This window comes from Tinamus guttatus, unplaced genomic scaffold, assembly GCF_059628265.1.
Source record: "Tinamus guttatus ecotype Peru unplaced genomic scaffold, ASM5962826v1 Tinamus_guttatus_pri_ptg000008l, whole genome shotgun sequence".
NCBI lineage: Eukaryota > Metazoa > Chordata > Aves > Tinamiformes > Tinamidae > Tinamus > Tinamus guttatus.
The window spans coordinates 2920547-2946888 of record NW_028288542.1 but is presented as its reverse complement, the minus strand read 5'-3'; the positions used below and the strand labels follow the sequence as shown (position 1 = coordinate 2946888).

The following is a 26342-nucleotide window of genomic DNA, read 5'->3' as shown; positions in this document are numbered from 1 at the left end:
TCTGGGAGATGGTGGAAGATTTATGTTTTATTACTGCTTATCATCTATTGTATGCCACAGCGTGCTTTAGTAAGTTCTTGATTTGTAGCTGATGCGGTAGATCTGATCTCAAGGGTCTTTCAAGTGGTCCTTAGTATGCTAGATGAGGAAAGGAACAAGCAAAGTGTCAGCAGCCGCTAAAGGAATTTTTGCCTCTTATACTTAGGATCTGCCGGTCATTCTGGCCTGGTCCATTTGTAGCAATAGCTGTTATCACTGCATTAGAATTTCTTCTTCCTATTGCTAAAGAAGATAAGGATATAAAGTTCTGCCTCTGTTAATATGGCAAATAATACTCATTCGATTAATAAAAGATTGGCTTTGTTTGGTGTGAAAGTATGTAAAAATAAAAGCTCTTCTTCTCTTAAGATTAATCAGATTTGACTTAATGATTGCTTATTTTATTGAAAACATAAATTGCATGTACAGCTCTACGATAGGTTTTGCTGAAATCTAATGGAAGTTTGACTGCTTTATTGCTGTGGTCAGCATTCTATTTCATGCCATTCATTTTGTGTTCTATGGGTGCATACAGAACTAAACACAGTTTTCCAAAAATAGCTAAGGATTTCGGGTGCTCAACTGGAAACCTCTCTAAAAGGTCAGAAAGGGATCAGAAAATCGTACTCCTTAAAAATATCTCTTTCAAGGCTCACATAGTTATTACTCCAAAATAATCTTGAATTTCTTTGTAATTGTTGCTTTGTGTTGCCTGTTACCCTAGGAGGGCAAAATTACATGACTACCCTGTGGCAAAACTTGGATTAGGAAGTCATCCAAATCCTAGGATTGGAAAGTCATCCAAATCCTAGTGAACTTGCTGGAAAGGTTCCTTCAAAAGGATGTGCTGAATTAGAAAATAAGTAGATACTTATCAGATATAATACTTTTGCATTTGGCTTTTCGTGTTTCTATGAAACATATTTCTATGAAACATCAAGCCATATTATGATTGATAAAAGATCTTTGGATAATTTTCCTGTTTTAGATATGTTTCCGTTTGTATTATAAAAATTATATTTTTTTATTGGCAAGCAGAATAACCATTTTTCTAATGAACAGTGGTCTGGGATCTCTCTGTGGGGTGCCTGGGTGTAATTTTGGTAAGGCTATCTTATCTTCTCCTAGGAAAAAAGCATTTTCATGGATTTAGTGTGGTTTTTAAAAGAAACTATGTAGGATAGAGCCTGCTAGAGCCTGGTAGAGAATTTAAAGGAGAACCCTGTCAGGAAAAAACTGTCTTTTGACTGAAGACCCTTGTTATTCATATAGCAAAATTAAAATAAACTCATATATGATCAATCAATTAGAAACTCACATGTATGCCAAGAAATTTTGTTAAATTAGTTACCTGGTAGTTAGAAGGGATGAAATGAATTTTACTAGGTTCTATATTCAAAATAAGGACATGTGCTGCTAACCTTTTTAAAGGTTTTTTTTAGGTATTTTAAAAAGCTGTTGTATTCCAAACTGAGAAATACTTTTTAGTGAAATACAGTGATTTGGCTTTATCTGGGATATGTTGGTTGACTGTAAATTAAGAAGTACAGCTTTAAAATAGTATTTAGAATTGAAAGCATTAAGCAGAGCAGAGTTTCTTTCCTTTCCCTAAAAAATCCGTATTTCCATTAACAGTTACAGTGGATTAAAAGAGTGTATTATGTCAAATATTCTATGGTAACTACCCTCTTACTCTGCACTGAAGAACAGCTTAAGTAGTTTCTAAATTTCAGGCTAATTTCTGTAATTCAGTTGATTCGATGTGTTGCCTCTCAGATGAAGGAGTTGCACTGCTCAGTACAGAGTGTGAAATCACATGCATATGAACAGCAAGAGAAAAAAATCTCAAATGAGCAGTTACTTGAGTAGCTTCATCTTCAAAAATCTTATTTTGAATTTGCTGTCTGGTGAAGAATTGAATATGACTTGGAATTGAGTAATAAAGAACACTTAGAGGTTGGAAGTATATGCCACACCAGGATATTACATTTAGAGTGCCAAACAGCTGGAGAATTTTAAAACAAATTCTAACAGACTTCAGATGCTAAGACTTAAAATGGAACGCATTGCTGAGGCTTTACAACATACATCACATTTGTGGGCATCTTTTGAGATTTAAGAGTGCTAATTACAAAGAATGTGTTGCTTTTCTACTCCATTTTTTTCTACAGTAGTTGGATCTTTTGTCTGTCACAGAGCATTATATTTCAGTAAGGTACTCATTCAATAGCTTGTGTTTGACTGATGTTAAATTTTGAAAAGGCATTAATTACACATTGGTGGTTTTTTCAGTGTATAACTTGTTTCACAAGTTATAAGATCATGCCTAATTTCATGTTTGATTTTTTTTTGGCTTGAATTCATAGTTCTTAAGTGCTATATTTTTCTCCATTATGTTAGAGAACAATTAATTAACAAAATCTTTTTTTTTCTGAGAGACCATATATAACATAACAAAATCACTTTTTAAAATAAATAGAAAAAGAGAAAAACTTCAACAGAAAACAAACCCCCAAAACAAAGCCATTTAAGTTTTCCTTCTCTGGACCAATAATATTTTTTAGTATATGAATGCCTATGTTATACATGTTCTGTCATTATCCTGCTATAGAACATGAAAACACTTGAAAATTATTTAAAGGGACTGCAGGACTAGAAATCATATCAGAGTCCAATTTATCCTGCTGTGCTAAGGTCATATCCCCCGTGGCTGTGTGTAAATGACTCCTGAGCTCTCTTCTGCTTTTTCAGGATGATTTTTGTCCCTGTCAGACAACTTACTAGAGATGTTCATATGGCAGATGATTTCTTAGAATAAACCACAGTTTGTACCTACTTGGGATGTGCAATGCTAAGCCCTGTCAATGAATACCGTTTCTGCCAAATTGCAGAAAAAAATATGCAAGCAATTATCTTTGGTGGCTACAGTGACAGGACATATGTCCTTCCCTTCTGTTCCCTTTCCCACCCCAGTCCCTGTTACGTGATTTACATTATTTTTATATGCATTCTCAGAGGTTACTGATGGTGCCCCAGCCCTCAGAGAGCCATGAGGGGAATCTAAGGGCCCCGTTTCCTGTGAGCATCCTTAGCAGATTTACATGCCAGAGTAATAGGATTGAGCAGTAATCTCTTTATTCATTCTCTGAGATCTTACAGGTGCATCCCCAGAGAGAAGATTAAAATGGAGTAGTTAGACAGGGATAAAAGACAAAAAAACTGTCAATAGAAATACAGCTAAACATGGCAAAACCAAGAAAAAACAATACAGCTTTGGAAGAAACTCTTAAGAATCTGAGTCACTTAGTGGAATAACTTGTTTACCTAAGAACATACCTGGCATAAATATGATCAGGGTTGCATCTGCTCACGACTTAGGTCCCAGCTCTGTTTGTTAACACAGAGTGCCAGACATTCGAGTTTCATGTGAGCTGGAGATTCTGACCGTGAGCGAGGGCATGGAAGGGCACTTGGTGGAATATGAGCTGCGTCGGCTGTCCAGGTAGACATAAGCTATTCCTCTGGCAGTTCAGACAGATATTTCTCTAGAATATTCATTGAAACTATTCATTAATGAAGATGTGTGGGCTGTCTGCCCTAGTTCTTCTCTACTCTTAGCATTGCAATTTTTTTCCTGCTGCTTTTCTTATGCACTTAATGCCCACCACCTGTGATTTTTTTCCATTGGACATGGAGAATGCTTATAGCTGCATGTGAAGATTGCCGTTATTGTGTTTCAGTTAAAATCTGGGGAAAAAATGATTTTTATATGTTAGATATTTAGATATATTTAGCAATCCTTCTCTGCACTTCCAGTTCATACTGGCTACTAGTTTTTCCTTGTTTTGCACATGCATGCTGCTTACATTTTTAGAACAGACTTCTCTGCTTAGCCTTAGCCTCTTTTTTTTTCCAGGTCTTTGAACTGTATTGATTACAAAAATCAAATAACGTTTTTAAAGCACATATAATTTATCTCTGCCTTAGTTAAGCACTTGAGCATTTTAAAGTAGTGTGTTAGCATTCTAAGCAAACAGATATAATCTCATCTCAAATTTATTCTAATCAGTGAAAAATTCCATTTCTTGCTTGCTAGCCAGACTACTAAAACCATTATGTAGAAACCGCAAAAATATCATCGACCCATTAGTTTTCACAATGGTCTGATGCTCTGATTTTGAGCTCATCAGTTGAGACATGTGACACTTCCAGGCAAAAAACAGGCCGTAAATGCCAAAATAATGCCATATAGGGAGAGTTTAGAGGAAACAGTAGGATACAAATGGCTCTGGGATGCAGGGTGCTCCCAACGATTCAGCACATCCCACTCGAAAGTTGCGAGTGCTCCACAAAACGGCTGCAATTATTTTTGGAATAATTTGGGTTCCTTCAGTGCACTCAGCACAGGGTCTGCTCTATCCTGTCTCTTCATGGAGTGAGATGCAGATTCTTTTGAATGTATGGCTCTGTCCTTACACTAAAGAGTCAGAAATACAGTTTGCACTGTGGACGTGATCTGGTAAGGTTTGTGATAGTCCTTCCTGGAATGTATCATTCCAGAATATGTCTCTTAAGTAAATGAGCATTTAAAAAAAAAAAAAAAAAAAAAAAAAGCTTTGTTTTGGAAATCTAGTAAGTTTCCCCCTCCTTTGTTGCTGAAGTGTAGTGAATTGCTGTTCAACCTGTGGAATATTCTTAACCTTGGCACACTTTGTGTTCAGAAAATCATTTTGACTGCAATGCTTAAGAAGGTGAGGGCAGATAAATATTTATGTCTATATTTACTAGTGTCACAAGTGCTGGATATCATACTGTTGTACGCCCTGAGTTTACTGCTCAGGTGCTTTCAACAGAAAAGGAGAAACATGTGGCCCAGATTGGACCTCTGCAGATCTTCGAAACCCACCTGGATGCCACCCTGTGCCACATGCTCTAGGTGTCCCTGCTGGAGCAGGAGTGTTGGACTAGATGATCTCTAGAGGCCCCTTCCAACCTCAACCATTCTGTGAGTCTGTGAGTCTGTGACCCTGAGTTCTGCCCCAGTGTGTATCAGCAGATAGGTCTGTATGTTGATAGCAAGCTAGACTAAGTTTCATGGAAAGTATATGTCCTGAGTAAGAACAGAACACAGTACAACTGGAGGTTTAGAGTAGCCCCTATAAAAAAGGAAGGACCATATTTTGCTGTAGGAAGGACCATATTTTGCTGTATTTACATTTCGCAACCCAGCTTCAAGGGAAAAGGGAGAGCTGGGTCATCATATTTAGGTAGAGAGAGTTAAAAGAAGTGTATCAAGAATAATCTGAGTTAAAACTATAGCTTTCCCTTTCCCCACATCTCATACAAATTGCAGATCGGTTGAATAATTTTGAAGATATTCCTTTGGGGGTAAAAATGAGAAGGTGTCTTTATGGAGTAAAGATGGCTCCATCTTTATGGAGTAAAGATGAGAAATGCTGTTACATCACCATACTGTGGTGATACTAATAGCATGGAATAACGAGGGGCAAAATTGGAAAGTGGCAAGAGCATCCATCTCTTTGAAAGAAGCTGTCTCTGGTGTTAAAATCTTCCCTCTCACCATTTTGGGGAAATATTAGGAAAAATGAAAATCAGTCATAAGCTAGTGATAACTGAGTTTCAACCATAAAGTGGTGATTGTTTTCTGAGGAGATGGCTTTGAAGGCAGAAGGGGCCTTCAAGGGCTCTGCCTTGTAAAAGAGATCAGATACTTCTTCAGAACCTTATTTGTAAGTTACCGTTCCTTATTCCAGGGGACAAAATATGGTTTTGGTTTTACTTCTTAGAAAATAGATCTCATTTCTATTTTAAAATTTTCCAAAATGATAAAATCCTTTTGGAGGTGCAATAATTACCTAATGTAGAACATGTCCTAAAGTGAAGGACCCAGGCTCCATATTGTAGATTTGCCTTTAGAGTGCCCATCTTCAGCAGTCCTGGTTACATGTACTGTAATCGATTGAGAAAATTTTAATTCATTCAATATTAAATACATTTTTACACAGAAGAGCATCATAATTTCATTTTAAAGTGCAGCATTTTGAAGTGCACTTCTTTTGTACATTAGTCCTGAAGAAGGTGCACAGGTTAAAGCAATCTTCTAACTACAGTGTCACTTTAGGACTGTCCTTCTCTAGGACTGAGGTTGGCTACAAAATGTACACGTATAATTGTTGGTGTAAGTAAATTATAACTTCATGTATTTTCCAAAAATGATTAATAGGAGAGAAATATGAAAATATTACTTCAAAATATTGTAAAGGTTACATTTTATAAACATTAATTAATCTGCTAAGGTTTCTCAGATATGTTAATATGTACAAAGTGACGTCTGAGAACAAAATTTGTGTTGCGTGTTAGATTGTTCTCCTGGGGAGCTACTTGATTTTATGAGACTAGCTTGAGTTTATTATATTTGTTGGTGAAATGTTACCATATTATAGCTTTTTACAGCATTTTAAAATTCAGAAAATATTATTTATATAAGAGTAATAATTAAAATATCAGTAAATCGTTGCTGTCTAAATATTCATTTTAGAATAAATTAGAGTATTCCCCTTTTAGAAGTTGGTGATAGTATCTGAAATCAGACAATTAGGCAAGGTACAAGCGATAATTAAAAATGATGCTGGATTTTGAATTACGAAAATTTCCTCAGCAAATACCCCATTTGAATGAATTACCATGATTCCACTGAAGTCAATCAAGCTATTACAGTATATTCTAATTAGTATCTTGACTAGATGATGGCTCTTGACTATTTTCAAAAGTCTCTAAATGTAGCTCTCGTTTGAGCTGAATTCCCACATCTGATGAAAATTTACTATCATGATCTTATTTATCAACCTTGCATTTTTGTTATGGCAAAACTTTTTAAGAAAGAGCTGTATATGTGCTTTTTTTTTTAATAAACTATAATGTCAGAAATATATCCCCAAAATACTATTTTGTCTCAAGATATCCATTTTTCAAAGGCATTTTTAAAGGCTATTTGTGTCGCTTGCATGTCCTGAAAAGGTATAACCTGTAGGTGAAAAAACTCATGAGCCAAATCACCTAAAGTTTAAAGGTGATGACCTTAAATAATAACTTGCTTGGAAGAAAATAATGTTTATTGCATTGCCTTTTTGAGAGCAGATGATTCCTCTTTCCTACTTCCATATAGCAGAAGTGAATATTAGTGCCTGCCTTTTTGCATTATTTTGCACTTCTAACATAACATTAAAAAAAAGAAAAAAGTAAACTATAAATTTAACTTGGTGAAGAAACTTAAATATATATGAGAAGAAAGTTATAGAAAAACATATTTTTTAAGTATAACTGTTAGACTGCTAAGGTCAATCAAAATTGAAAAATAAACAAGATAAATCATCACATACACCTAAGAGCTACTCTGTTACAAACAATTTGTATGAGCTCTGTATTCAAGGTCTAAATTGAAATCTTGAATAAACACAATGTACAATTATTAACTCATCATTCTTCATGAACTGCCCTTGTCCTTTAGGGTTATGTCCTCTAAAGCGCGTTACTCATGGAGGTAATATTAGCATCTGAGAGGAATGAACTCTAAATTTAGATTTATTCTCTGCTACTAATGGTGAGCTCCTTACATACTGAATGCTATTTTATATTTACGAATCACAAGGAGCTGGGTGAAAGATCTGTTTAAATCTATATTTTATATACTACAAAGTACAGTCAATGTGATGTGGCATTAGCATTAGAGATATCTCTCCGAAGGGCACTTCTATTACTATCCTCCTTGAAAATTTTGTGTAGAACCAAGAATCTAGCAGCTTTATTCACTTGTTATTATTAAAAACATCTAATTCCAAGAAGCTGTTAAAGATTTATTTTCAGCTAGAATTTTATCAAATGCATTCCTTTTATCGCTTACTTAATTCTTCAAATATTTAAGTTTTGTTTATTACCTTTAGAGTTAAAAATACTGTGGAAAAAAAACGTCCTGAATTTGAAAATATCACTTTAATGCTGCATCTCTTTATGATCAAAATTTTCATACCAATAGAAAAAGCTAATAAATTCATTTTATTTAGCAATGCATTCTAATCTCCCCCTCTCCCCACAACACCCCTAAACTCTACATTTTTCTGGAGACCAAGCCAAATCTTCCTTCATCATCAGTGATGTGTAATTCACTTGAGTGATAGGCAGCTGTGTCCTAATCAGCAGAGAAGAATCTTTTCTATTTTTAAGCCAGTATATAACCCCTGATGCCTGACAGCACATTTAATGGTTGGCATAGCAGACACGGGAGGAAAAGTAATTTTAAGGAAAGGGCAAGGAAAGGGGACCAAGAGAACAGAAAGAAATTGCAGTTTGTGGCTCGTGTGGTAGCAATGTATTCTCATCTATGTGCTCATCTATGTGTCATGTGAGAATGAGGGAGGGCATTTCACAGCTGATAACTCTGCAGGGCATGATAGTAAGTATAAGGGTTACAACCCTGATTAGTTAAGCAGGATTTTATTATGTTATATAAATTGCACAATGAAAGGAAGAGATGATGCAGAAGAGGAGCAACTTCCTTGCATCACTACAAAGTAGTAGGATACCAGACTGACTGAGTCTGAAAAGGATGTTGAACTCAGTGGAAGAAAAAGTGATGATTTTGGGAGTTCTTATAAACTGGAATGATACCTGAAATCCTCCTGGGTAGCTGTGAAAATCTTAACCTGAAAAAAGTTTATTGAAGGCTTGAGTTGAATTTTCATGTAAACTGCAAATTTATGTTGCTGTTTTATACATGGAACATTAAATTCTCAAAAGTAATTATTGGAGATTAATGTTAGTGGAAGAAATGGACTTGTTTTTAAAAGGTAAATGCAGAAATAAGAAGAAATTTGGCAGGAACTTTCTTCTCAAATTCAGTGTAATACATGTAATAGAAGCTTCCTTGCTTCTAAAGCTTCTAATATTTTCAATAGAAAAAAAAAAAAAACAGTTCTCTGATAGTGGTGGTGTTAAATTTGCAACAGCTAACATATGAAAAATGCTAATTTTCCCTTAACCACCTTAACCATCAGTGATTCATGCTTGACCCTGACTTGCAAGGGTAGAACCCTATTGACTGGTGGAGAGTGCAATAGAAGATGTTGTAGGTTAAATACTAAAGTTTATGCATTCATATGCTCAGAAGATTTTGCTCTGTCCTTTTCAGTGGTGGTGGTACCTTTAGTAGTAACCAAGATTAGTTTTGCCTGTTTTATGAGACCTGACAAGATCATGACCTGATGATCGCATGAACCAGGCTAAGATTATGTATTTGTCATATCTTCGGAGTAAAACGATAAAGAGATACAGACCTGGAATCAAACCAAGTTTATAATACTGTACCATGCTCAGGACCTAAGAAGGAGCTTCAGAGACCTAAGAACGGTCTTCAAGTGCATTAAAAATGTCTATACAAATTTAGAAAACTGGATGTATAAACAAATATGTGTGTATGCCTCTCTCTTTCTTTCTTTTTCTTTTTTTTTTTAATAGTCTTTTCTGTTTTGTGTTGATCTGAGAATTTCTAAGTTCTACGAATTTGCATTCTGAACCGAGACTTTTCATGTGAGGAAAATGGCATCATCTCAGAACGTATTTGCATTAAACGTTTTGGGAGATAGGAAGAAAAAGAATATTGACTACCTTTTCCCTTCTATTTTTTACAAAGGAACAGGAGCAGATATAATCTTGGTCTGTACTTTCCATTTTGCAGTTCTGAGTATTGCAAGGTGTTTAGAGGTTTGGATATGAAAGAAAAGGATGCATATGTATTAGCTACTAGTTTAAAAAAAGAAAAGGGCAAAGAGTTTTGTTGAACATGCAATTCCTAAAAGATAGGCTACATAATTTTGGAATTGGGTGCTTTGTACCTGCCTATCCTTTTCCATATTATTTATTTTTACCTTGCTACCTGCTGTTATATCTGAGCCCATTTGCGCTTCTGATTTTAAATAGGGCAGCCTCAGAAGTATGGGAAAGGCTGGGCAGGATGGGGCACTGAATGTGTATTAGTTTAAAGCACCTAGGAGTTGTGGCAAAATATATATTCTTCCCAAAGTGGTTGTGGACATAAAATGCGAAAATATTTGACCTGGTTTTGTCTGTGTCTTGATTGATATCAGTTTGAACGAAAGGGATCTGATTTTGCTTCCTAGTGCTTGAGGATCACACTCTTTTTAATTCTGGCTCTAGCAGTCAAATGCCTGGCTCTTGGAAACTGAACGTTGGCTCTTCCCAAGAAGTTATTTAGGCTCAGTTCATATTGCTGTGACATCCAGCCTACCAATCTAAGTGACAAAGGTGTTTTGTACGTTGCACTGCAATCTCTGTAAAGGTAGTCTGCGTTCAAACACAGACATTCAGGTAGGCAGCAAACTCATGGACGAGGGTCTGATGGAGGCTGTGGGCGCTCTTCGGCAGGGCCGGGAGATGGGTTGCAAGAGAAAGGAAGGGGCTGTTACTAAGCTGCTTAGCCAGGTTTTGTTAGCAACTGGTTGGGTGTTATTTCTAGGCATTTCTATCCATTTGTAACAAAGAGGCCAGAGTCTGAGAGTCTGCTTTCATAAAATGAACAAGTCAGTAGCCCAGCTAAACTGTTCAAAAAAAAGAGTTCTTATTTCTCTACATATATAAAAATGATCTTCTATTTCCAGCCGGGCATTCCTACTCTTGTAGCTTTTCTGACCTTTGCTAAACGTTAACTCTGCCTATGGGTTGACATGACGTGCTAAATTCTGGGAAATAAACCTCAGTGCATCAGTTTACCAAAGAGTTTGAGATGCGCAAGAAAATGCAAGAAATGGGATGGGACCCTGGGAGCCGAGGCTGGGGCAGAATAAAATAAATGGGGAAGAGGTAGTTCCCTTTCTGCACATGAGTCTCAGGATCAGCTCTATTGCTTGTTAAGTTTCAGCCTTATTTTCCAATGTCTACTATGTGGTGAATCAAAAGTATTATAAAAAACAAACAAGACCCCTCTCCTGCAAATCCAAACCCTTTATAGCATTGGTGAATGAAGTTCAAATAGTAGATTTATTTTGAGACCTGCAAGTTCTTCGGGTTTGAAACAAAAAACACACAGTTTCAACTTAAGGCAACATCAAGATCAATTTAATCTACTTATGTTAATTTTTTTTCAGTGGGCTAATGCTTTAGCAGACATTTGACATCTTTTGAAGTGATTTCTGAGTATTCATGAGGTTAAGAACTAGGTTCTCTCTTGTAAACGTGCTTGGCAAGAAAAAGAAATTCACAGTAAAATCAGACCCTAATAACTTCAGAGTGAAGGTACTTGAAAGAAATTGACTTTAGGCTAGCCCATTCAATTAAATACATAGAGATCTAAGGTGGCATTCACCTGTAAAGGAGCTTCCTGGTATTAGATTTGAGGCTAGGGTGGGAGTTCAGCCAGAAGTTTGGGGGTTTTAGAGCATGAAAGTGGGAGGCAAAGCAACGATTCATCTCTTTTGCTGAATAGAAGGTGACAGAACGATGACAGAGTTCATCCAATTTCAAAGTAAAATACCAAACAATACTTGTAGCAGTGTTAAAGAGTATTAAAGTGTAAGTAATATTAAAAGGTTCAATGGCAAAAACAAAGTTCCTTCGTAAGCAGAGAATTCCCAACTTCTTCATGGCTGTAAGTATATTGCTTGGTGTACAGATCATCTTCTTCAAGGATAATTCCTTCTTTCACTTCTCCACAGCTTCGGCACTGCACCTGTATAATATCATCACAAGACTGTAGTTAAATATACATTTTACAGGTTTCATTGGAAGAGAAAGATGAGTTGTGGGTGCTGCTATTGATTGCTTTGCTGATTAAAAAGAAAAAAAAAGTATAAAAAGAGACATAGGCATAAAGAAAAAGGCAGAAGATGCTGTACATGAACTTTTCTCTGTAAAATCTAGTACAATTGTGAAAGCTCTGCTGTTGTGAAATATTAGGCAATGCTCTTCAAGGACATGAGCAACTTGTGGAGCAGGAAGAGAAAGAAAATGGGAAAGGCAACAGAGCCTGGGACTGTGTGGTTTGGAAAGCAGATAATTCTGCCAGAAGACCACTGTAAATCATTTGTAATGCAAACTTGGATTAACATGTCATGGGCAGATTGATTCAATGGGACAGATAACAGAGAGGGGATAAAATTGCTAGTTGCTTAATTACCATTACAAGACACCTGAAGAACAAGGAAGAAAACTTATATATTCCCATAAAATTTGGAAATAGAACAGTGGAGTGGTGCCACTGAGCTTTCAGCCTGAATGTCTGGGGTGTTATAAAACAAACAAACTGCCTCAAAACTGTGCAAGCCCTGTGTCTGGACGAAAGAGGGAAAGGAGTAAGCAGTAGCACTCGGAGAGCAATCACTATTGCCTGGATTTGAGTTAGGAGTTATGGGGAGGTGTTGAATGCATGTAGTTTAGCCTACTAAATAAAAAAAAGGATGATTTTGAAGGAAATTGAAATGTTTTAATGGAAAATCAAATCTAGAAACAGGAGAAATTATTCTTTTCCTCTATTAAGGGAAGTGTGTAAATAGAAGTATTTGACAGTTTCAGGTACATGCTGAATATGTAACACAAATAAAAGTATGATCTAAAGCATCTAAAAAATTTAATGGGATTTAAAAAAACATACGTGATACTGACTCCAAATAAAAGACCTGTTTTCAACCAAAGTAGTCCCTGGATTGTGTTTATCTATGGCCCCAGAAAAGATTAATGATTTCTCCCAAAGGAGAAAAGTTAAAAGAGAAATTAAGTGGAGCTAAACATTCAAATTGAAAAAATAAAAGTGGAAATGAAGAGTCTGTTTAAAAAAAAAAGGTTTTAATAGCACAAAATCCATGAAGTCAAAACTAAGAAGGGAAGCAACAAAAGCTTTGCTTTCTATGACAAAAGTTAGTAATTAGTGTATTTTTAAGCAGTATGTGTGAACAGAACCGTATAATTGCCTCTATTCATAATTTATATATAAAAGTAGGAAGGAAAAAAGGCAAGTAGATTATTGCCTCTACTCTACAAAAGCTATGAAATATAGAGTGTTGGTTCATGAAAGTTAAATACACAAAGAAAAAATCCGTGGTTGGAGACAATAAAGCAGGGTTTAAGTTTATATGGAAAAATATCGTAGGAGAACTGTAGATGTGTTAATTGTAACAGCAAATAACAATAGCATTCCACAAAACTTGTGGCTGTGCATTAGCAAAAGTGCTTATAGCAAATTGGAGATAACATGCTTCCAGCAGTTGAGCAGAGACTTAAGGAGTTTATTAAAAATATCTTTGGGAACAAATGTAGCTGAAGAATTTTTATACTGCAAGGAAGCATTGTTAAAAGGTGCTGAACAACCTTTTTATATTTAGAGAGGCTGCAGAAAGTGATGACAGAAAATATTTATATTGCAGAGAACGAGCCTTTTGATGAGGAACTTTGGGCTTAATCTCCAGTTTCTCTGAAGAAGACTGAAGAGTTAATGTAATTAACATACATGAGTATTCTCTAACTGCAGAAATATGCTAGAATCTTAAGATCTCTTAAATCTGTCAGAGAAAGACATAACAAGAATTTTCTGATGGAAGCTGAAGCAAATCAAATAGAAATCAGAAATTAGGCTCTTACATAAGTATCTTCTAATGCTGGTAATTAGACACTAGAACAAACTATATAGCAGATATCTCTAAATCAGAACTTTTAAGTCTGTGTGCTAGATGTGCTTTAGCAAAACACATATGGCTTGGCTGAATGTGCGTAACAATTTTGTTTAACTGGGCAGAATTAATTATGTAAAATACCAAATGTGGTATGAGATAAACTAATTTGGATTTGATTTTGCTTGATATTACCTAAGATAATAAATTACTGTCAGTGTGATACGGAGATTGGTCTACTTCCAGCTCAAATTTCTCCTTGGCCTGGCTTGCCGTGGTTAATGGTATTATCTGCTTCCCTTTTGCTGGCCGTTATTGTAGCATTCGCACAAATTCCAAGCACTTAATCCCTTCTTATTCATTGTCATTGGCAAAATTTGTGTGTGTGTGTTTGCGTGTGAGAGAGAGTAAGACAGAGAAAGAGGAACAGAGAAACAGAGAGAAAGAAAAAAGAAAAAGAGAGAAACAACAAGAAAAAAAAAAGAAAAATGCGGACTAGATTATACAAAATACTGAAGAGAATCAAATCCTCTAGATCTGCGGTCAGGTTATCCTGTAGCTAGAATTGGGATTCTAGAGTTTATTGTGACTTTTTCTAGCAAAGGTTTCACTAGTCTTTGATATTAAAGGAGCTTGGGATAAGATATACAATGAATCTTATCTAATAAGGTAATGTAAATGTTGCACTGTTTTTGTGCATGTGTGTAGCTTGTAGCATTCTCAATTTCTTTATTTTCTATTTGTTTATTATCACAATATGCAGAAGTCAGGACATCTCATATGAAACCTCATGTAAAATTATGTTGCAGTGTAAATCAATACACGTTCAAACGTGTAGAATTGTATGGATCCATACGGATTCTATGTAAATGAAAATCCTAGTCTGTTTAATTATTAATTAATAGTTTTGCATCTATGATAGAAAAACTTCTAATCAAACTTTTAATTTTGAATGTTTTTTAGTGTTCTCTTTCTTGACAGAAAACAGCTACAAATCAGTAATATTTAAAATTTTGAAATAGTGTTATGTTCTGGGGGGGAAATCAGCCAAAATGGTATTTCTATTCAAGTTGTTTATATATTGATCTTGTTACTATTTGGAAGCCAAACAGGAAAGAATTAGATAATGCAGTCTGTTGCAAGCAGTTAAAGTAGTTCATGGTTTACTTTGTCTCAATATGAACATTGACTGGCCCTTCACGTGGAAATCAAATTTATCATTGGTTTGATTGCAGGTGGGATTGATTGCCTCATGGAATGATTTGTAGAACATTTTATTCTCTTTAACATAGGAAGAAGTTCTTCAGGTTGCAAAGTGTGGTTTTCCTTAAAGATTAACAGCATACCTGCACGACCTGAGAGAAAGATAAGTGTGAAATGCAGAGCTCTGGTAAGATTACTCTAAATGTTTAATTTTGCTTTAGTGCATTAATAAGAAAAAAAAAGCAATTTTTATTGTTGGTCTGGCTGTTATCACACGGGATTAATCAATTTTATTACATGAGTACACACAATCACTTTTTGCCTAATAAACCTCAGTCCTTGCTGAAGCCTCATTTAAGCTCAGTGATATGACCTAAAATGAATGCTTAAAGAAAACTGGTTTCTTTATGCTGTTTGAATAATTACATTTTTATTCTCTCTCTTTTTTTTTTCATTAGCTTGCTTTTGTTCTGCTGAAATTTGCTTCTAATTTTGGAGTTCAGATAAGGTTAAATTGTGTAAAAACTTCAAGCTGTTTATGCACTGCCCACAACAGAATAAATCTGTTTTGGTACACTGCTTCCTTAAATATGCCAAGTTATTCTTGTCATTTAGATCATCATTAATAATTGGAATGTAATTAATCATATTGTATTAGTAAATAAAAACATACCCTGCATCTCAAAAATATTAAATGTTAATCATTTTAGTACATATTACAGTATGTTAAATAATAAAGCACTTAAATGTATACAGTAACTCCATTTGACATTTTTGCTTAATTGATATAGGTTTTAGATTCTAAATATTTGTATTTGTCATTAAATTATTTTTTAAACATTTTTATTTTCAGAGCTAATGTTTTTCTTAACTTATGAATAACTTATGAATATTTGTTTTATCACCTAGAACACCTGCTTCCTGCATGAATTGTAAAAATACTGACTTTGGTGGTGGAAGCTCACAGCAGGCCCCATGAGTAACAATGACGGGTACAAAATTTTGCTACAGGAAATTTTTTGTAGCGAAATATCTGATACAATTACTGGGGAACTACCTCTTCCAGTAACAAATAATGAGGAAAGTAGAACTTCTGATTTTTACAGAAGTTCTGATTTTTACAGAAAGTAGAACTTCTGATTTAAACATGTTAGCATATTTATGTGGGGAAAAAAATCCAAAACAGTAATCAATTTGTAGATTTTTAAAGTAACAATATTCATATACAGCTCTGGGTTTGCTGTTAATTCTTCAAGTGCAGCATCCTGAGTGTGAATTTCATTAGCACTCAGAAATGGATAATGACATTTTCAAAATCTTGAGAAGGGTTGAGCATTGTGATGGAACGGCTCATACGTTGTCTCCAAGCACATGGAGGACAAGAAGGTGCTCAAGAGTAGTCAGCATGGATTCACCAAGGGGAAATCTTGCCTGACTAACCTGATAGCCTTCTATGATGAAATGACCGGCTGGATAGATGAGGGGAGAGCGGTGGATGTCGTCTATCTCGGCTTCACCAAGGCTTTTGACACCGTCCCTCACAACATCCTCCTGGGCAAGCTCCAGAAGTGTGGGATAGATGAGTGGACACTGAGGTGGATTAGGAACTGGCTGGATGGCAGGGCCCAGAGGGTGGTGATCAGCGGTGCAGAGTCTAGTTGGAGGCCTGTAGCTAGCGGGGTCCCCCAGGGGTCAGTCCTTGATCCAGTCCTGTTCAATTTATTCATCAATGACCTGGATGAAGGCACAGAGTGCTCCCTCAGCAAGTTTGCTGATGATACCAAACTGGGAGGAGTAGCCGATACCCCAGAGGGCTGCGCTGCCATCCAGAGGGACCTGGACAGACTGGACAACTGGGCGGTGAAAAACCTCATGCAATTCAACAAGGCCAAGTGCAAGGTTCTACACCTGGGGAGGAATAACCCCAGACACCAGTACAGGCTGGGGACTGACCTTCTGGAGAGCAGCTCTGCAGAGAAGGACCTGGGTGTCATGGTGGACGACAAGTTGACCATGAGGCAGCAGTGTGCCTTGTGGCCAAGAAGGCCAATGGGATCCTGGGGTGCATTAAGAAGAGCGTCTCCAGCAGGTCGAGGGAGGTGATCCTGCCCCTCTACTCAGCCTTGGTCACGCCACATCTGGAGTATTGTGTCCAGTTCTGGGCTCCACAGTACAAGAGGGATGTGGAGCTGCTGGAGAGAGTCCATCGCAGGGCCACAAGGATGATCACGGGCCTGGAACATCTGCCCTATGAGGAGAGACTGAGGGAGCTGGGCCTGTTCAGCCTGGAGAAGAGAAGGCGGAGAGGGGATCTGATCAGTGTATATAAGTACCTCAAGGGAGGCAGTGAGGAGGATGGTGCTGGTCTCTTTTCAGTGGTGGCCACTGATAGGACTAGAGGAAATGGCCGGAAACTGAAACACCAAAAATTCCATAGGAACTTAAGGAAAAATTTCTTAACAGTGAGGGTGACAGAGCCCTGGAACAGGCTGCCCAGAGAGGTTGTGGAGTCTCCTTCTCTGGAGATCTTCAAAACCCGCTTGGACGCAGTCCTGTGCCACGTGCTATAGGTGTCCCTGCGTATGCAGGAGGGTTGGACTAGATGATCTCTAGAGGTCCCTTCCAACCCTAAGCATTCTATGATTCTATGATTCTATGATTGTGGTAGAGGGAAGGAGTAGGAAGGGTTCCAGTGCTAGTAAGAAACACAAAATCTGGAATAAAATAGATTTTCTTTGAGAGTGTGTGATAATGCATCATCTTGGATCATTTGTTTATTTGAAGAAAATCAGTGTGGTGAAAGGAAAAGATAGATTTTAAGTATATTGTTCTCTAATAAATTGTTTAGGTGCGTTTTAACTCTGCCTACAATTCAGTATATGAACTTGCAGAAAAATACATAGTAACATCACTGTATTTATAATGTATAGGGCACTGAAATTCTTGATTTAAATGGGGATAATTCTCTTCCAAGGAAGATAAAAGAGTACAGAGGAGGTACTGCCTCTTTTTTTTTTTTTCTTTTTCAAAATCTTTCAAAACACGTTTTTATTGATAAATAGGCACCAAAATTGTTGTCTAATAAATAGTACACCTGATGACTGTTTGGGAGTGGCCCGAATTAACTGGTTACATGCCAGACAGTTCATATGGAAGAACTTTTTGTCTCTAATGTAAATTGTAGGAATTATCCTACTTAATGACTTAATGTCAGCGACACTAACAAAAAGGGCTAACACAATCTTTGGATGCTATAGAGTGGTCAAATATAAGCTGAAAGCAAATTATATTGGTGGTACTGCTATTATCATCCGCAAATCTAGTTTGCATAGAATGGGAATTGTGTTTAAATACTGGAAGAAAATCAAAGGAGATACATAAAACCATGGAGGGACCAAAAAAGCAGGCCTTGTCATATGAATGATAAAATCCCTATGAACTCAGTTTGTCAAAGAGGAAGTGGAAAAGAAACTTGGTCATTCGCTAAAATATAGGAAAAATATAGGGGTGTTCTCTCAGTTCTTCTGATCAACATGCAGCAAGAGCTCACGACCAAAAATTTAAATCAGAAAAGTGCTGAATTTTGCATGGAGTGTCCTAGCAATGGTAATGATCTTCCTGGTGAAAACTGCAGATTTTAGACAGAGCCTTGTAAGGCTTCAAAAGCTGATAAATTTTTAAAAGACGCAAACACCTAGTACATATTGACAGTGAGTCAGGTTTAACAAACATATTTGATCTCTTTTTGACCTTGGAATCTATCGTCTTCCTTCCTGACCTGTGGAAAGACCAGGTTTAGCAACATTTTCCTTCAAATGCTAGTAGCACTTCCAATTCTGCATTCGCGGCAATATTTGCATCTGATGGCCAAATGTCACGCCAATTCAGCATGTCAGAAGTACTTTACCTCTCTTTCAGACGTGATTCTATGTAGTGTGCATCTCTGAAACTTCCAGAATGGGCCTCAGAGGAGAGAAGTTTAAACTGCCTGATGTGTGGAGTAAGGCCTTGTGTTTCGAAACAGGATGACCCAAGTGACTGCCACATTACAGAGCATGAGGAAATCCAGGGGTAGTTTCATGGCAGCACCTATCAGCAGGCTGTCACTTAGGTCTTGTAGACAGGATAGTTATGCCATCTTCTGCCTTTGCTAGATAAAGCTAGTGAAAATGTAGTGTCAAACTTGCATATCCACTGCCCCCCCAGGACCCAAACTACCAATTCCACAAGGCATTGTGTCGTATACCCCCTTGAGTTTGCTCAGGATTCTTTGTGCTCTATGGCATTTCTTTTCCAGGTATATTTCTTACAATAAGTAATAATTCTGCCAAGATTCTGAAAGGATTTATGATCTAGAAATCAGAGCAGCACAGGACTTTCCAGTGAAAATTACCTTTCGTTCATACTGTTAACGTTACATCTTACCATCCCTGAGATGGAAAATTTACATTTCAGTCTCAAAAGGTATCTGCTGATATCTGAAACATTTAGAGATAATTTATATTGACTATTTTTTTAATTAAAATAATTTGATTTGCATTTTACATTGGTGAGACAATACTGTGCATAAGAAATGTCATTAGCTGCCAATCATTTGGATTTGTTTTTTCGCTCAACCTAAAAATTTGGGGTAGAAGTTGAATAGTTAAAAGGGCCAGAAACATGATATTTTTTTAAATTTTTGTTAAGTATTTTGTCCTATAATTTAGACTTGTGTTTGACTAATAGATCAGATTTTGCTTGTTTTTTTTAATAAAAAGAAATACATTAAGCAAGTGTGCAATATTGTGAGTATTTTCTTTAAGTGATAATCTCTTTCTAGTGAGCTTAATCAATATATATCAACAAAAGAAATACTTTTGTTTCAACAGGATGCTTGATGGAGATTTTGCAGCTGCAGAAAAGTGATTTTTAGGAAGTAGAAATTTGCCATTTTTTCAAGGGAAGCCTACATTGTCTTTTTCCCTGTAATAATAGTCCCTTTCCCTCCTGCCCAAAAAAAGAAAGAAAAAAAAAAGGGGAAATACATGGAAAATAATACTCTTCTTTGGCTTTCTCATACAACTAAAGTCTATTAAAATATTAAAAGGCAATACACAGTGTTAAGGCCAAATTTTTGGAATAACTAAAATATTTTCCGTGTATCCAAAATGCATTTTGTAATAGAATGATGCACGGGTAATTCCAAATAATAAAAACTAATCATTCCTTAAAATTATTTTTATTATATGTTATTAATGTCTGCTGGCAGCAGAAACACCATAGCATAGGATAAATTACCTTTTTGACTCGTTCATCTACATGTGAAAGATAAAGCTGGCTTCTCCCTTGTCCCATTCCACCTTGTTCCTTTAAAATGATTGCTTTTGTTTTGACTCAAATCATAATTTAGTCCTTGCTTTTCAACATACATAGTAATAATGAATCAATAAATATTTCTGTAAAGGCCTCAAATTTGATCCATATATTGACAGAAGTGGCTTTTTAATTGTGAATCGTATATATTTTCTAAAAATTTTTTGTAAGATACAAATCTAGTAGTTGCTCTGATTGTAAAAGTGTATTTCTAAATAGATTTTTTTAAATTTTTGTTAGGCATCTGACCACTAGAGTGCACTCCACAGCTTGCATGGTATAATACAATCTGTAAAGGTCAATACAGTGTTTGAATAACAGAAGTGCATTTATCATTTTTTTCTTACATATTTTTGTTTATTTTTATTACCAAGAAAATGGGAAACGAAAATGGGAAACTTTTTAACTGCTGTCACTTTTCAGCATTTCTCCCAAATCATCAGTACTCAGGGTATTTCCTGTGTTTGAAAAATGTGTAGTGCTACTGCTTTGCAAATAGTGGAATCAAATATTGATTTTAAATCTCTTCTCAGTAGCTCTATATACTTGTATTTCTAAACAAGGAAAAAATCAAAAATCCGTTTGCTCAGGTTTTTAATTGATTATTTTCAAAATAGGTTTATTTCTTATTTTTAATCCTTCCTCCTCTTTTTCCCACCTAGACAATTCAGTACATGATTTCAGGTTACATTTAAAATTCATCTAAAATGAGTGGGAATATTATGAAGTAGGGACTTGCATAACAGCCGCACTTGTACTTTCTGCGAAGACAGACACATCACTTCTAAGTCTACACAGGTGACAAATAATCTGCTAAATTCAGATCTTCATATAAATTCTGAATAGCACTGAATGGTCACAACCTCAGTGTATGTCTTCTAGGCTAGAAAAGGTTACTGGATTAGCTGATTTCCCTCATTTTTTTTTGCCTTTTTTATTTTTTTTTTCCGAAATAGACAAAGGACATGGGCATCAAATGCACAGATTGCATTTCAATATAATTTGGGCTGCTGGACTCTGAAAATTCCAGGTACAACTATAAAGAGTTCAGCCCAGGTTTAACTCAATGACCTCTCTCTGCTGGCGATCCGAAATGGATCACATGGGAGAAAGCAGGAATGTGTATGTATGATACAGTACTTTCATTGCCTTTAGAGGTTTTCAGTTCAGAGATTTTCCTGAGCTACCTCAGCTACCCTTAAATTGATGTATACTTCTAGCATCCATAATCTCCCTTGGCTTTGAGTTTCAAGTGTTTGCAGTCAATCCCTACGAATCTCTCCATGCTTTTCACGATTTTAGAGATTTCTGTAATACCTTTTCCGAATTTTCTCTCTTCCAAGATGACGAGCATGGTGAGGTAGTCATCCTTATTTATGTTTACCACTTGGAATTTCATATTTTAGTATTTCTTCAAAACTGAAAAGAAAGAGAAATTGATCGATCTAGTGTGGAAAGATAGCAAAGCAATTGGATTTTAAAACTGCTTCTTCTCTAACTGCTTTTCTTGGTGAGCTTTGAAGTGTGGTTATCGCAAGCTTTCAACATTTAGTTCCACTAGGCGACCTGTTCTGTTTCTTATCCATCGTCCTAAGTAAAAATGACAATGAGGTAACTGAACGATATCTTAGATTAGAAATTTTACTTTCTTAAAAAATCCCATGAAACATGAAAAGATTAGTTTTCTATTGATGACATTTAAAAATGTTAGATGACAAGTAACAAGAGTTTCTAAATCCCATTGACCTTTAAAAGTGATTCACAGCACAATAACACCTTATATCAAAAATCAAACTATGTCATGCTTCCTTGATGCCAGTGCCTGACCATACCAGCCATAAGAAATGAATTCCTAGAAGTGGCATCAGGAAAATCTCATTATTTGTTCCATTCTGAAGAATCAGGCAAGCTGTGTTACTCATAACCTGAAATTGGTGTTAGGAAGTGTTGCAGCAAAAACTGAATTGTGAAGTTATATAAACGTAAAAATATTTAAATAAAATAGGAGAACTTTCTGTTTTTGGAGCAGAAGAAGAAGAATTGAACTTGTTGAGTAAAAGAATGGCATCTTCTTTGATGAAGAAAGGATGGTACCTCTGGCACATGATTCTCTCAGCTCTTACTTCTTCCTGCCTGGTGAATGCTTGGTGAATATTAACAGAGTTGAAAATAGAGTTTATCTGCACAAAATGCAGAAAACTGTAAGAATTAATATGAATATTTCCTGACATGAAAATGAGGATTCTAGAGGTCATCCTTGTCTAGTTCAAGGGTGGAAGGAAAAAGGAAACCATGGTGTCATAGGCATTACAGATAAAGACCCCTCTCATTCCTATCTGTGTTCTTACTATTAAAAGGAGAATGCTGAGAATGAGTAAGTAGTGAGTGGGATTCTGGACTACATAGGAGGATTTGATTTAGCTAAAATAGTTATTTCATTGCTTGGTTGTCTATTCATTGTGGGATAAAGGTAGTTTAGTTTTCCTTTTTGTATGTTCTATGCCTTCCACGTCCTAATTGCTTTGACTATGTTTTCTAAATGGCTAGGAAATCAGCTCCAAATTCTTATAACACTAATTAATATGACTTACTTGCCCGAGACATAGATAGCAATAGTTAATTACATGTACAGAATGGCAAAGAGGCTTGGGCTTAGACCCAGAATTTTCAAGAAGCTAGAATATTTCAGTGGATTACTATGTAGTTTAAATGCATTTGCATGTATTCATTTCATATATTACAGACTTGAGATTATCCCCAAATTACTGGGGAGAGAAACTAGTTTTTGTAGGCAGAAGTAACTATATTGTACTCAGATTAAATAGATGAGGATTCATCAAAAGATCTGTTGTATTTCACCTAGCAACCAGTCTTTAAGATTTATAATTAAATATATTGTACAGCCTTTTATCAAACAATTACATCTTGTCTTCTTACTTCTATAGCTGGTGATTGTGATAAATCCTGTTTTACTGTCAACCATGAATAGTTTGTGTCTTCTAACAATAATGGTAATTTTTTAATTTGCATGAACAGCTAATGTCATGGCTACAGCAATATATTTCAGCTCAGAGAAACATGACAATATATTCATTCTGTGCTAACATCAACCAGATTATAAGGAGTAGTGATGATTCATGTTGCAAGCCATTTAGCATCATTAGTTAGATATTCTTTCTAATCCAGGCCCTGAACACTCTGAAATCCACTCATTACCACTCCAGAAAAGAGAAGGACTTCACTGAAATGGAGGGAGATTAGCCAGATGGAGGTTTATTTTTTAACCCCTATGTGTATTAATAGAAATTAGATCAGCTGGTGTAATAGAAGCCTTAAAAGGTTGTAAGGATGTGTTCTAGCTCAGAAGGATTCCTGCCTTTCATGATCGTTAAGGCTTGGTAAACAGGAGTACCCTTATGAGTACTTAGATAATTAAACCCATTTTTCAGAGGAGGATATTATCAAGTATTGCTGAAAGCAGAATAACCCAATCTGTCCTAATGCTGCCTCTAATTAACACCTCCAACCTTACCTTCCAAGTTTATCAGTCACTACCCAGCTTCGAAGTCATTTTTTTGCCAAATGGCCTAATGAAAGAGTCAGTGTAAATTCTAGATGTGTGTGACTTGTCAGTGTCCTGAGCCTTTAGTCTAGGCTGAGAATCTCTGCTGGGATTTGGCACTGCTGAGAGAACATAAGTTTCTAAATTTCCCTGCAGTCAACCAACTATATTGGTTGTGCTACTTGCATAACCAATTACATAGCACTGTGCTTAAAATAATTTTAGTTGGGAGATTTCAGATTTGCAATGTCCCTTGTGCCACATTACCTATTCTCTTGGTTTGAAGAATCCCTCAAAGTTCTGTTTTGTTCTGCATGACATCAGGAGTATTGATGTTGGAGACTACCCAGCTTTGTTCCCCCTCTCTACAAACGCAAATTTCAGAAAGCATTTCATCCTAATGAAGACTGTCAAGTCAATTAAAATAAGTTAGCTAAAAGCTAGTTCAGGGGGAAAAAATAGAGGAAACATCCACTGTGATCATCAGCTAGTCAAGAGTTTCTTCCTTTTTTTTCTTTCATGAGAGAATTGATGTATTCTTACTTCAGTTTGTCTTATCCAGACTAGCCTGTGGCAATCTAATGAATCTCAAAGGCAAAGAAAACAAGCATGCAGCAGTAGACATGGTACAAGATGCAAGATGTACTTTTTAATTTGTATTTTACTTTGAAAATAGTTCTAAAATATATTTCTGCTGTTCTATGGGCTTTTTTTGTATTAGTGGCTCCTAGAGGGCACAGGCTAAATCACAGGATGTTATTTATCAGTAGCTGCAAGCTTTCGAATTCTTTCTGAATTCTGAAAATCAACTATGTCTTTTTTTTCTCTCATACGTCATTACAGTTCTGTAGTTTAGCGTGTAGAACTAACATTTCTGTTGATAACTATTATCCTGTTCACTCGTCAGTGTCTAGCTGATTTGCACATCTCAGTGGGAGCAAAAAGTAGCACATAGTTATTTGTATCAGTTGTCTGAAAATGCCAGTTGAACAAATGAAATAAGGAACAATTGAGCTACACGGTGGATTAGCATTAGCATGGTGTGTTAAGTGAAGAGGAGCCACCTTTGGGATAACATATTCCTTTCCTAAAAGTCTTTAAGATCTTCCTTAGCAGGAAGGTTAAGAAGGGAGGAATGATCGTACCATGAGATTCCCCCTGGTCTGATTTCTACCTCTGCTTCTCAAACTCTTCTCACCCAACTCCAGATGTGATCTTTGGTTCTGATGGAAGTAGTAGTAGGACATTGGAAATAGCGCAATGGTTACCTCAGTATTGTTTTTCTACTCATAGACTATATTGGTTCAAGGTATAGTTCCCCTCAAAACGCAGAGCAGGTCTTTAAGCCATTGAGAGTCATGCCCTCAAATTGTACAGATGAAGCCATATTTGGGAGAATTAATCTTTTTAAATTGCAGAGTTTTCTTACAGAGAGACACAGCAATATGAGATCACACAAATGATGTGTTATTTTTTCCGCGGAACTTGTCTCTTCCCTATCAACTCCTGCTTCTTCTGTTTAATTATCTGAAGGTACTTACTAGAGAGGGGCATTTGCATTAGCCTTGTAGTTCATAGCAACAGCATGTTTCTAAGGCATCTCCTCTGATCATCCCCAGTTACTGCACTTTAGTTTATATTGCACTGCGGTCCTGGAGTGCATGAACTAAATCACTTTGGGGTGAAACTAAGCTGAAAGGCGTTTTCCAAGAGCTCATCTAATGCCAGTAATGGGAATGCAGCTCATGGAGCTGGCTAAAACTATTCTTAGGCAAAGCTTCACTTACACACTATGTGGATGCAATAGCAGCTAATCTCCTCTCTAGGTCTGCTCCATTTGTGCCTCATTACATGCCAATAAGGACCGATTATAGCACCCAAAGTTCTGCAACTCTTTATGCCAGAAGAAACCACATGTTTATTCCAACAGGAGTTTGTACAGCTTGGGAAATGCATTATGTCAATAGTCATATTATGTGGAGAGCTTTTTACAGTTACAAGCTGTTTTCAAATAGATCCATCTTATATTTTAAATTAAATGCTAGCCCCTTTTTAAATTTCAGGTTTCTATTCCTTATTTAAAAAGAATTAGGAATATATTTTATAATTATGTAAATGGCAGATGAAGAACAACACTTTGCAGCTGTACTGCATTTTTTAAAATAAATCCTAAGGTAAACTGTAATCAGAATGTTGTTATACATGGCTGGCACTTGGACCATGTTCTTACTAACTGAATAACCTGAAATTATGAGCCATCCCTAAGATCAATTTTAAAGTATGCTCTCATAACAATCAGCAGCATAAAAAAATGCATTCTGTAGAAGATCCATGGCAACATATCTTGTGGAAGAAAAAGAAATTTGGGAATGCTGTAATTATTAATCACTTTAAATAAAGGTAGTTTAGCAAATCAAACCAGAGAATTTTTGCAGAGCCCATAAAATAAATAGTTCTCGGGAGGAGGATAAATTGTTAGAATTATTAGAAGG

The 26342-nt window shown here is 36.2% G+C and overlaps 1 protein-coding gene across 1 annotated transcript in view; it reads left to right on the top strand.

Moving 5' to 3' along the window:
• Positions 1–26342, top strand: part of CFAP47 (cilia and flagella associated protein 47) — a 284853-nt gene that overhangs the window by 160212 nt on the left and 98299 nt on the right. Inside the window, exon 51 of the mRNA XM_088521979.1 lies at positions 15023–15120. Within this exon, the coding sequence (XP_088378105.1) occupies positions 15023–15120 (98 nt within the window). The remainder of the gene's footprint in view (positions 1–15022; positions 15121–26342) is intronic.